The sequence below is a fragment of the Mauremys reevesii genome, linkage group 3, assembly GCF_016161935.1.
Source record: "Mauremys reevesii isolate NIE-2019 linkage group 3, ASM1616193v1, whole genome shotgun sequence".
In the NCBI taxonomy this organism is placed as follows: Eukaryota; Metazoa; Chordata; order Testudines; family Geoemydidae; genus Mauremys; species Mauremys reevesii.
In genome coordinates, this window is record NC_052625.1 from 48,990,263 (window position 1) to 49,003,715 (window position 13,453).

Genomic DNA, 13,453 nt, shown 5'->3' on the forward strand with positions numbered 1-13,453 from the left:
GCTCTGATCTTGCATGGCATTATGTGCATGTTCCTGCAGTCTGTGTTGCATTCATTAGTGCCTTCCATGCAGGTGGGATCTTTGTTTCCCCCACTGCCTGATACCTGTGGGACTGTTGTCCTGTTTTTTAATCCTGCTCTGCCTAAGAAGATGATTTGCGGGATTCAAAATAGAAAATCAGAGTTGGCAAGCAGAGAATAGATAACAGCTTCAGAAAATGCCATTGAATGGGCTTAGACATCCTGCTCCACAAAATGACTACATAGATTTGTAGATGTTGGGGTGTGTATATGTACTAGGTTTGTTAGGTGGTGGTGGGTACATTATTCAATTGCTAAATATGAAAGCACAAAATGATATTCTTCTGTTTGTATTGCTTTTTCTGCAAGTTTGTTCACCAATTTATCTTTGCTAGGTTTTTACATATCTCCATACCATGCTTCTGGCTGCTTGCCTTGTTTATGCCACATAACTGGTTCAGTGAATCAGGTCTGTAATAGTCTAACTGGCCAATGTGTTTGCCAAGATGCTTCCGTAACTGGACAGCGATGTGACCTCTGCAGAGAACTTTATTTTGGATTTGATTCTGATTCAGGGAGGTAAGTATTTGTTTTGTTTGTTTTTATAAATACAATTTGTTTCAAATTTCTTCTTCATATTTCTTCACACCAACTAACTTTAAAATCATTAGTAACAATAAAAAAGTCCATATATTGAAAACAGTCTTCCACTGAAATTTAAACATGTCCAGATTTACACAGGACCCATTCTCACACCACTGAAGTCAATGGAAGTTTTACCATTGACTTCAGTGGAAGCATAATTAAAACCTTATAAGCTATGTCTCATGTTTATAATGGTTTGAGGATTGTCTTAGTACTGTTATTCTATATCTGAAATAATCAACTATTCAGGTATTTGGTGTGGTACTTGGAAAAAAGTTTACACACTGTTCTTATCAATAATTAACACTGGTGGGAACATTTCAGTGAAAATGAAATTTTGCCGGAGAAGGGTGGCAAAACTTTGATGCCCCCATATTTTCTATTAACAATAGCAGAAAATGTATAATTTGCAGAGAATGGATTCATCTAATGACAGACTTTTCCATTTCCAAAATCTGTACTCCCAGATTCTCTCTATCAGCACCCTAATTTTGTGGTGCAGGGAAAATTTCGTATCTAATGTATCCTAGAGCCTTTATGTACATTAAAATAGTGTGAATATACTTCCTTGAATGTCTGAGATACATCAATAGGTGATGTATTGTTATTCTGTCTATTGCTCTATCTTTCTCTTGCAGCTTCTTCTTTTGCTTGTCTAATCCCCACAATCTCAATTTCCTTTTTACATGTTGTCCAATAAGATTTCACAGGCACTTGTATTATCACATTTTCCTGCAGACCATATGATTGTAAAGTATTTTGCTACATTTAATATTTATATTTTTTTTAAAAATAGAATTAAATGACAGGGATATGACATCCCCATACTAGCCTTGAGTGAAAAAAAGGGAATAAATATATCCTGACCGTAGAACGTGAGTGTATATGTCTTCCTGAGTGCACTTGACATTGTAGATTTTTTCACTTTAACTTTTATGTTATTGTTATCATTAGACAGGGGATTTTTTAGCGTTGCGGGTCATACAGGTATCTGTTAATGGCACTCTTGGAATCTGTAAGAATGGGGATTTTCTGTTTCACTTCCTTTCACTCTTGATGGTAAGGGATAAAAATAATGTAATATTAAGTTTCCTTCTAAATTCATCTTCCTTATTCTTTAGTTTGAAATAGGATTTGACTTTGAGTTCCAAACAGGATGTGAAAAGGTTCACAATTTCTGTCTGGTCAGCAATGCCTTTCGTGCACTAGAGATGGGCGCAAACCACCAAATTCATATCTGAATCTGTATCTCAAGGAACTTAGTTTGAGAATGTCTGGATCCCAGAGTTTTGGTTACTACTGTCCTAAAGGTGTTTTCTTACAAAACTGGGATTTGAATCCAGACTGAGCTTTAACACTCCACCTCTCTTTTTTCGCTTCCATAAATTGGCAATCAATTATGTTAGGCAAAAGACAATGTATGCTGTTGACTTGTGCCACCAATGGGTAGGCTTCTGTTCTGATCTGTTCTCCTTGGGTTCTGATACCACACTCTCTTCATGGTAATATTTGTGTGCCTTGCAGTAGTGCATTAAGCAAAGACTCTCATGTTTGTTTGGCTTCATGTTTGGTAATATCCTCTTGGCTATTTATAATTATACAGTTCTGTTGGTAATGGTAACAGAGTTAGACAATGACAGTGTCATAGTCATGACCAGGAATATGGATTTAATCTCCCATTGACACAAGCAATTGTTATCTGAATTTCTTAGAAATCCATTTAAGATTCTTCTTGTTCTTAATCCCACAAGGCCTCCATTTTACCTCACAACAAAGAATTCCAGCATTGGGCTTTTTAGTAATTTACAGTGGAATGCTTATCCTTTGTACAGGGGTAGTGGAACCAGGAGGGATAGAGGGGCTAGCACCCCTGTAATGGAAATATTGTGGGGGATCCACCTCTGTGTAAACTCCTGCATGCCCCAGGGGGGATGGGTGGGGCAAAGAGTGGGACCCAGTGGGGCTGGAATGGTCTGGGAGCAGGTAGAAACCCAGGAACCCTCTTTCCCAACCTGAAGCTGGTTGGTGCCCCCTCACCCCCGAATCTCAGTACTTCCCTTCACTCCCCCTCCTATTCCTTCATACACACTTCTTCACAGGGAGCATCTCCCTGCCCCCCATGTGTAGAGCCAAAGTAATCAGGTTTTATATGGGGAACGCAGAGAAAGGGAAGTACAGAATCCCATACCAAGTTTAGATCCAGGCAATGGAACATCTGCAGAAAGTCTGTGGCCGCTGCTGTGCACCCAGCTACACTTGAGGCTGGTGGACCTATCAGCTATGCTTCAGTATACTCCCTGGGACTCCCATAATCCCTGAACAGGCCTATGGAGAGAGCCACCATAGAGCTTGGCTTTGTAGTGTCTGGGAGATCTGGATCCTCCTGTGTAGTAGATCCATGATAATTCCACTGTATGTTGGGCAATGTTCCTTCTCTTCAGAACGGTTTCTCTATTAAAAGTGATCATCTGTAGCCATATTTGCCTATCTGGTTTCATTCAGTTTTTGCAAATTTTAAGACTTCTTTTAAAAAGGAGCGATTTACCATTTTTTGCAAATTACACACTGATTTAAGCATTCTCTGTCCCTTTCTAGAAATTTTGGGATTACAAAACCAATCAAGCAAAGAATACTAGCCGCCCATAATCTAGCTGTGTTGACTTCTGCAATTTTTCTGTTGCTATTCTGTGATATGCAGAGAGAAAGAGTCATGAAGCCTTAAAATTCCATCAACCTTGCAGGTACATGGAGTATTATTCAGTGGAATTCAGCTTGCAAAGTAGAAAATTCCCTGCAGGATGGGAGGAATTTTAGACTCCCGGATTTTATAGTGATTCAAACAGAACCCCTAATGGTCACGAACATTTGGGGAGATTAGATAAGCCTTACTTCTGTATTGTTTACTATAATGAACTGGTCAATGAACATTACAAATTGTTTATCTATATATATCTCTTGACAGATTACTGTTTATGAAATCCACTTAGCAAGTGAGGTTTTCCCATAAGGATGAAAAATTAAGATTTTAAACAGAGTGCTGGAGAGGCTCTAACTGCACCTAGAGAGTCAATGTAATAAAGGTTTCTCTATATTAATATTACAAAAACCATTTATCTTTGCAAAATCAATATTGCAATTTATCTTGGCTTGGTATTTCTCTTTCCATGTTTTAAGTCTTTTTTCTTTGATTATGTGTAATTCTGTTTTAATAAATGTGAAATATGTTTGATTTAAAATGTCTTGGGAAGGTAGTGTTTAAAAAATAACATAAGCTTCTAATTTATTTTATGAACAGTCCTTGAGAATGTTGAAAATATTGCTTGTGTGGCTGAAAAGTTTCAAGGAATCTTTGTTTATTTACCATAAAAGTCCTTAGTGGCATAAAAATATTGACTTCACAAATGTACAGTAAACTTTTAAAATAATAGAATGTATTGATTTCACTATTTAGGATACTAATGAAGACTCTTATCATGGAAATACACAGGAGTAGTCCCATTGAAATCAATAGGACAACTCATACATTAGTGTTTACAGGATCAGGGCCTAAGTTAATAAAAATTGCGACAGATATTTCTATATATTGCCTAGAAGGGGGTTGGACTAGATGACCTCCTGAGGTCCCTTCCAACCCTGAGATTCTATGATTCTATGAAGACAAAATAGATACTACAGGCAAAAAAACAAAACACACACACACACACACACACACACACACACAACTGTAAGGCACTGTAAATGTACTGTATGTAAAACTAATTTGATTGTTTCATGAGTGAATGATGATGAAAACTGAAATACTCAGCAGACCCTTATTCATGAGAGGTCTCAGTAATATACTAAGAGGAGTCTCTCATTATTTATGTACTGAGACACTTGCATTAAAACGCCCCACAAACTATACACACAAAATAGCAGCATGTAATGAAATTATGAAATAATAAAATAGAATTATTTTCCTATCAATACACTATCTTCTTTTTTATCTCTAACTAAACCATTTTCTTTAGTCATGACATTTAAATAGTCTAAACAAAACCTCTATTTGAAGGGGGATTTGGATGCACTGTCTATAGATGAAAGGACTTAATACAGTTGTTTGAAAAAATTGCCCTTTTCTCTTGACTATAAAAGAGGGCAAACTACAGTATAGTGGCTTCCAGGAGAGAATGTATTTTATTTATTCCCAAAGGGATATTAGTCCATAAAACAAATTTGCAGCTTATTTTGCAGCTTTAGCTTTTATCAGCCTTTTTAAGGGTGTTGAATGATTACTCAGGAGATCACACAGCAAGAGTTGCAGTGGAGTAAAAGAACTCTAATAAACAGAGCTCTGCGATGGGCAAAAAAATGTATGTGAATAGTTCTCTTAAACTTGTTTAAAAATCTGTCACTTTTAATGTCTATTTCACTGATTATTGACCTGGATCTTAGTACTCCAATGTGAAAAAAGTTGTTGTTTTCCCCCTTTGCTTTTATCATCCTAAAGTGTAGATGAACTCAGCATTATTTGACCTACAGGTGTGTCTGAGAGAGGGAATAAAGAAAAGTGAAGTGGAAATACGGGCAGAATCTTGAATATGATGCATTAACTTTATATTGCACAACCAGTATAACCAGTCAGGGGAGGATCAGCTTAAGTGTAGGAAACCTTTCCAGGCTAGCACAGGTGTCCTACCAGAGCAAAGGAAACATAACTGAATCTTCTATATAGCCTTCAAGTCCCTGACTGTTATTTAATTGTCCTCTTGCGACTGTTGGCACCTTGTGTAATTTAGAGCTGCCTTCAGGCTGCTCTCATTTATGCCAGAGGACAGGACCGTTGCACAGCCAGCTCAGGTTTAGGTGAGTGCAAACTGAGTTTCACAATACTTTGTGGATCCCCTTCCTGATTTGTACTGTATGGTAATAAATTGCAGCCAGGGATTTGGCCCATGTTTTTTTAAACATTTGTTCCATCCATTAAGGTACAAATGTGAGATCAGAAAATTAGAGCAGAAAAGTTAATTATGGTTTATTTGCTATTATTAAACACTACACTGTGGTGGTGGCATGACTCAGAGAATTGGCTATGTGTTGTAAGTTGTTCACTCAAAAACAAACCATTGCTGTTATGTGGATAAGTCCATTATTGAGAATCACACACCTTCTAGTTTTAACTGATTTTGGTAGTGGTGATATAATTCGGTGCCACTGGGGAAAAATATATATCAATTGCAAAAACCCTTGTTTAGCAGGGTTTTCAAATATATACTGTTGGGAGGAGCAAATTCCATTTTTAATTATGGTCCATGAGCCAGCATATAGATTTAGGATCAAATATCTCAATCCACTGAGGATATTTCACTGATGCCAATGAGAGGTTTGCACAAAGGATGAAGGTTAGCATGTGGACCTTTGTGTAGTAGTTACACTTTTAATTATTATCATTTATTTAAGTACCTTATTGTCAATTTCAGTATCACATAGTGGGGGAAATGTGCTCCCCATTATGACCAGTGGTATTTCTGACCTTTCTCTTCCTACTCTATCCTCCTTTCTCTTTTTCTCCTTCTTCCCAGTCTTTGGATCTTTCTTCTTACTTATTTTGTATTTGCATCCCTATCTATTGCCTCTGTAGGCAAGAAACTTTTTTTTTGATGAAAGCTTAGAATCTTCAGGATCTGAATATATCCTGAAGATCTCTCTCATACATAAAGCAGGCCAAATAAATATATTGACTTCAGTTGCACTATTTTTGTGAGTAAGGAATATTTTGTGTGAATAAGGGTTATAGGATTGGACCAATAATAGGTTTATTAATCAGTACTGTGATGCACTCTGTGTACGGATCAATTCTATATTAACACATTTTTAAATCGAAACCATTTTCTTTATCCAATTTAGCATAAATTTCATCTAATGCTCAGATTTCAAATGCTTATTTTGAGTATTTATTAAAACAATATGAAATAGATAACTTGCAAATTTTTAAGCTGCATTTTTTTTTAAATATTTCCTAGTGTTTACATTTTTTTACTGCATCTCTGTCCACTAAGCTGTTTAATTATAATTCTGAATTATGTAAGACAAAAGAAGCCACTAAATAAAACCATACTGTGTCTAACTGAAGTGTTAATGTGCTTTGATTACTTTCTCGGTTTGTTTTTGTTTATAGATGTCAGCATTGTAATTGTCATCCTTCAGGAGTCATTAATGGGACTTGTCATCCTGTTACTGGACAATGTGTTTGTAAACAATTTGTAACTGGCTTGAAATGTGACAACTGTGTTCCCAATGCTAGTAATTTGGATGTCCACAACCTATTTGGCTGCAGTAAAAGTAAGTGGATGTTGGTCTTAAAAGCATGTCTTTCAAATTAATGGCTTTTAGTGTTAAATTAGTTCTGTAATACTAAAAGTGGATTTTTTCCCATATTTCAAGATCCTATTTTTCTTCTTTTTTTTATAGCAATCTTAGGAGATCCTTCAGGAAAGATTTAGTTAGAGTACTTCATAGAGCTTTGTGCCACACACAGAGCTTGAACTCAAGTTGCTGAGCACCCTCAGCCTTCACTGACTTCAGGATCAGGCTCATAGTGAAACTTTGCTTGCCACCCCCTGGGACCTCCGTACATCACTGTGGGAGACAATGTAACGTATCATGACAGATCATCATAAACTGACTTGCGTAGAGTGGGCCAAAGCTATGTTGACAATTGAGTGAGACATTGAAAAGAAACAAAGGGTTCTGTGGCACCTTATAGACTAACAAACTTATTGGAGCATGAGCTTTCGTGGGTGAATACCCACTTCGTCGGATGCTCCGGCGAGTGGGTATTCACCCACGAAAGCTCATGCTCCAATACGTTTGCTAGTCTATAAGGTGCCACAGAACTGTTTGCTGCTTTTACAGATCCAGACTAACATGGCTACCCCTCTGATAATTGAAAAGAAACACATTGCTACTAAGCACCTGCACTGTGGCAACTGCAATGAGTCTGAAGTACAGGGATGGCAAAGCATCAGCCTTTATGTGATTCTGAATTAGTCAGAATGATACTTTCAAATTTTGTTTTTCTGTGGCTTATCTCTATGCCGGCCTCGGTGCTTGGCTTTGGTTTATTGATACCAATGGTCAAGATGCATCCCTGGGAAATTTTACAAAAAAAGTCTAGTGTAGAAAAGGATTAAAATTTTCAAAAACTCTTACATAATTTAGGCTCTTAAAACACTTTTGAAAATGGGGACTTAGACGCCTAAGTGTCAATGAAAATCAGTAGGACTTATGGTCATCGCTGATCATTTTTTATCACATGGCTATGTGTTTTGGGACATTGCTTCTGCAACGTATCTATTTATCTGGCTTGTCTAGGCATTTACATCATGTTCAACACCATTGTATCTGTGTGGTAGATTTTGTGTGTATATGAACACATGCAAAGGGCACTCACAAACACACAAAACTTTCACTTTGTTCACAGTTTGTGTTTGGGTCCTATATCAAGTTAAGTTTAAACAGTATACCATTGAAGAACATATACGGTACTGTAAATGAGCCTGAACCAGAAAGATCTATTTGTTTCCAGACATGAATTTCTCAAATTTGAAAGTATTCAGATTCAGAGTTTTGGTTTAGGCCATCTCTAGAACACACAGTACTTCTCCATTGTCCTGATAGTTTGATTTGGTTTTGGAATTTCACTTTTAAGCGTATAGTGCTTCATTTGAATTTATAATAATAATACTTAGCATTTTTATGGTGCTTTTCATCTTTAACTGATCAACGAATTTATAACACTGTATACATTTTATAAAGGTCAATGGCAATTCTGCTATAAAATGTTAAATGACTTAGATTAATATAGATTTCAATTAGAAAACGTGTGAAAACTTGTACAGCATTCTGAATAGTAACTGGAGTTTTTTCTGGACATAAATTATGTAGGATTTGTAATCTTCTCCTTTCAGGTATTCTTGTCGTTTCTAATTGTTGTCACCCGTTTGGGGGATTTGCCCCTCTAGATTAATGCCTAGCCTTGTAAATGCTATTCCATATCTGCTCAGTCTTGTGCAAATCTAGGGATCTGTGGCAAGACAATGAATTCACACTCATTAATCAGAACCATATAAAAATGATATATCCAGATGTTCAGTACTTCCAGTGCGATGAATGTTCCAAAATGGAAATTCTGTATTTTAAGTGGTACATCATTTGTGATTACGCCTCATTGTAATTTAGCATTTTACTGACAGCTATCATATTAGTAAGTGCACCACCCACATAAATCTGTGTTAGCAGAAACAAAGGTAAGGCACTATCAGTGTCCAAATAACATTCTACTGGCAGGAGACTTATTTTGGGAGGGAGACTTACATTTTGGGGCCTAAAATATGCCAGATGCTTCATTCTCTCCCCCCACCCCCGGGCCCGGGCAAATGAAACCAACCAATGAACAACAACAGGAAGGCATGTTCCTTCCCCCAAAGAGCTTACGGTCTAACTATAACACAGGCTACAACAAACCAGGGCAAGAGAGAATCCAGGTTAACCTAGTAAATTCATGTGGTTACTCAGCTGGACAGTGCATGTCTTGATAGGTTAACAATATAGCTATATTGTGGGGGAAACTTTCAAAGGTGCCTGAACGATTTGGGAGTGAAAGTCCTTCTGACTTTCAATTGGACTCCTGCTCCTAAACTCTTTAGGTGCTCTTGACAATCCCTCCCTCTAATCCTTGTTGAACCTAAAAGCTAGAATAGTACCAAGGATACCTCTTCCAAGAAAAAGATGCAGATTTTTGCAATTTCCACACACCTAACGAACACTAACAATATGTTTTGTGTTATTTCTGCATTTAGCTCATCTTTTAGTTGTGTGTTGCTATTCATGGTGCCATTATTCTTCAAAAGTCTTATTTGTGGAAGTCGAGTCCTCATATTAAAAAAAAAATAAAAAAACAGGTTTTGCAAAGCAGTTATATATTTTGGAGAGAGAGAGAATTGGCCATATTCAGCAAACCGCTCTATATGATGATGATGACACAAGTAGAGTCCAAAGGTCCATGAAACGCCACAAGTTTTGAATTGTGATGTGGTTCCCATAGTTAGCTCTTTGGCCCATAGAATAGGGAAGATGTTTAACCTCCACACCCAGGATGGTCCTAGATTCATAGAGCTTTCCTTACAGATATTAGTCCGCAAAGATGGCTAGGTGCAGAAAAGTGGCAAACACATTCCCCCTCTGTACTGGAAAGCCTACTTAGGAGATTGGCCTTATGTGTTCTGGCTTATACATTATATCTATTTTTATCAAAAATGTTAATAAATATTCTTAAATGAATTTTTAAGAATGAGCAACACCACCACCACTCAGAAAGGACTGTGGTCATTCATTTGGACCACAGAAAGAAAACAGAGGGAATTTTGCTCTTTGATAATAGACCAAGACCTAAATATGCCTTGCACTGAGATAACTGGCTATCCTCTAATAAACTGTGATCTGATCATTTACTTGTGCTGTAAAAAGGATGGTAACTAGAACATACAGGCCTCTGTCTGTTGATACTAGTGTAATTTGGGGGTAAATCCATTGAAATTTATGTAGTTAATATTGGTGTAAAACTTGTGTAAGGGAGATCAGAATCAAGCCCAATGGCATCAGGATTGGTCTCTTGCAGCCTTATGATAGACAGAGGTAAGATTTTTCTCTTCTGCTTTGTTAGATGAAGTTATGTGGCCATTGAGATAAGTTGAATGAAAAGGAACCTTCTGAAAATACAACACATGATTAGATGGCAAACTTTAAATTAATAATGTATACAGAGGAATATGATCCATCTTTTGATAATTTCCTAAAAGCAAAAGAAAAAGGAGCTTTTAAAAAACTGTGGTAATACTGATGTTTAACTTTTGTGGTTTTTCTAAATGTATTTAGGCTGCTGCTTTGATGTACAAATTTAGTTTAATGTAGTTAGATAAAAAGCTTTGTTGCAGAGTAGTTCTGATGCATTAGCTTTGTTTATTAATGTTCTATTGACCATATATCCACATGACAGTTTTTTTTTGTGTCAGAACAACCTTTATCCTAAAAATTTCACTTCTATTTATTTGTATGTTTATTGATGAGCTCGGTTTTAAAAATGTGCTTTTTAAAAAAATTGTCCTTTAGCTCCATCCCAGCAACCTCCACCCAGAGGAGAAATTCTAAATTCTTCTGTTATCTATCTTTCATGGAACCCACCTGATTCTCCAAATTCCAACTGGCTTACTTACGGACTATATAGAGATGAGACTGAAATTTATACAACGGAAGACCACTATCCTTATAGTGAGTATTAACGAAGACAGCAGTGTTTGACATATATATCTATATATAGCGATATAGAGATTTGTTTTCCAATTGTTGTCTCCGGTTCCTGTCATTTGTTCTATAAGGTTTTTCAGTATTCAGTTTTTCCTACTAGTTGGCTAAGGTTCCACACTGCTTAATTTCTTTGGAAAGAAACATCTGATTAAATTTTCAAAAATGATTACTGAATTTGAGTGACTCAGTTGTTCACTGTCTAATCTGTGACCTGTTAAAAATGCTTGAGCTGTATAGTCCCTCATTTTTAATTCTGATATATTATGTTTAAGTACTTATCATACTTGGTTACATTGTGAACCTTACATGTAAACACTATGTAATACTACTGAACACAGTTAATCAAAGGTTAAAGTATGCTATACATATATAAGGGATTAGATGAATGTGGTGAGAGAAATAGAAATGATCTCAAAGTTGAGGAATCATATGATAGATTTTAATTAGCTTCATTTCCTAGCAAAAATGAAAACTTAGAATTTAAGTTGAATCCTTTCACAAGTAAAGTAGTATATTTTGTTCATGTTCATAATATCGTACCATACAACCTGTTTAAGAACGGAATGAAAGATGAAGACACTATTTCATGATTCCACTGATATATTTAAGGAGCTGCTTTAAAAACCCTAAATATTCACTACTTGGATAATCAGACATTGATATACTCCTATTTAACAAAACCATTATTTTCTGTTTGGTTAAAAAAATTACATTACTGACATTTCCTGGCACTCACTCTAATTAATGATGTGAAAATCATCTTCATGGCATTTCAACAGTAAAAACAATTTGTTAATGCTGTCAGAAATTTGTATTCTAATAATATTCTTTATTCAATAATATTAATTATTACTTTATTCTTGGAGTGTGTGTGTTGGGGTGGGGGGAGAGAGAGGGGGGGGAGTGGGGCATCTATAGTACACACAGGAAATGTCACTTAAGTGCAACTGAACGAATACAGATCTTATTACTAAATGAGAGTTTGAAATTACAGTTGTGGAAGTATTGAACTTTTCAAGGAAAATTAACAATAGTCTTCTAACTTGACCTGATGATTTGGCTGATAGGGTTACAGAGTACCTCATTAGAGTGATTTTTTTTTTAAGCCCTCTGCTGGCTTTGCTGTGGAAGCTGAGAATACTCAGGAGATCACAATCTCCATCTGAAAGATAAAACAGAATGTTTACTATAAAATATGGAATAATACCAAAATCTATTTTAAGATTCCAAATCATAGTTCATTGGACTTAACCATGTAGAAATATAAAGGGGATGGGAAAGACTCTTTTGGGGTTTTTTTTCCCTTCCGGACAAAATGAAAACAGGAAACTAGCATCATCAGGATGCAGATGAAACATACATGAATAAAAATCCTGTTCTTGGGCCTTGATTCTTTTCTTTCCCCTTTCTCCCACTCCTCTGATACCCTGGGGTTGGGAAGACTACTTGATAACAGAATATTTTACATTTTTAATACTTGATCTTTTCCTATGTGGATACTGTGGCCTTTCAAAACTTGCATAAAAAGCAACAAATTCAAGACAGGTTTCTAGGTGTTTGACATGTGGAACATAATTTTCTTCTTATGTTTGTTCTAGGTACTCAGAGCTTCAGTGACACCACTTTGTTCCCTTATACCTTCTATTCCTATTACCTCAAGGTCAGCAATGTTCATGGTTCTACAAGGAGTGCAGCAATGATGTACAGAACAAAATCAGGGACACCTAGAGGAAACCTACATTTAAATATAATTTTTCCTGTTGGCCCAGACACCATTTCCTTTAACTGGACAACCCCATCAAATGACTCTGGGCCTATAGAAAAATATGTTTTGACGTGTGCTTATTCAGTTGATCTTCAGCCTTGTGGCCAGTATGAAGGTTTAGAAACCTCTACAATTATTCAGAATCTGGTTCCATTTACAAAGTACATTTTTGTTGTTCAAGCATGTACCAGTGGAGGCTGTTTAAAGAGCCTGCCAGTGACAATAATTACTGCACAGGCCCCTCCGGAGGGGCAACATTTTCCCAGGATACAAAACTTCAGCGCTACAGAGCTCACCCTAAAATGGTCTCCACCTACAAAACCAAATGGTAAGTCTTAATACGTTTAGTTTCTTAAACCTGAGTTTCAGCAATGAAAAAACAGTATTTTATCTAAATCTGTTCATGTTGTCTAGGTCAGTGGGACACAAGCATTGGACAAAAAAATCAGTTCAACTATCTCTTAATATTATCTGTTGTCTGATACTATTGTGTAGTCTCTTAGAGTCAAGTCTTGATTCCATTGGAGTGCAAAATTCCAAGTGACTGCAATGGGACTAGGATTTACCACTTAGTGACATCTGCCTCAACAAGAATGATATTTACAATTAAAGGTTCATTGTAAAATCCATTTTTTCTCACCAATTAGTTCACACAGATGCAGTGACCATTGCTGTATCT

The 13,453-nt window shown here is 36.4% G+C and overlaps 1 protein-coding gene across 1 annotated transcript in view; it reads left to right on the plus strand.

Annotated features, from left to right (window-relative positions):
* Positions 1 to 13,453, plus strand: part of USH2A (usherin) — a 577,940-nt gene that overhangs the window by 107,462 nt on the left and 457,025 nt on the right. The window contains exons 14-17 of the mRNA XM_039530373.1: positions 416 to 599; positions 6,823 to 6,986; positions 10,815 to 10,973; positions 12,608 to 13,102. Coding sequence (XP_039386307.1) covers positions 416 to 599; positions 6,823 to 6,986; positions 10,815 to 10,973; positions 12,608 to 13,102 — 1,002 coding nt within the window. The remainder of the gene's footprint in view (positions 1 to 415; positions 600 to 6,822; positions 6,987 to 10,814; positions 10,974 to 12,607; positions 13,103 to 13,453) is intronic.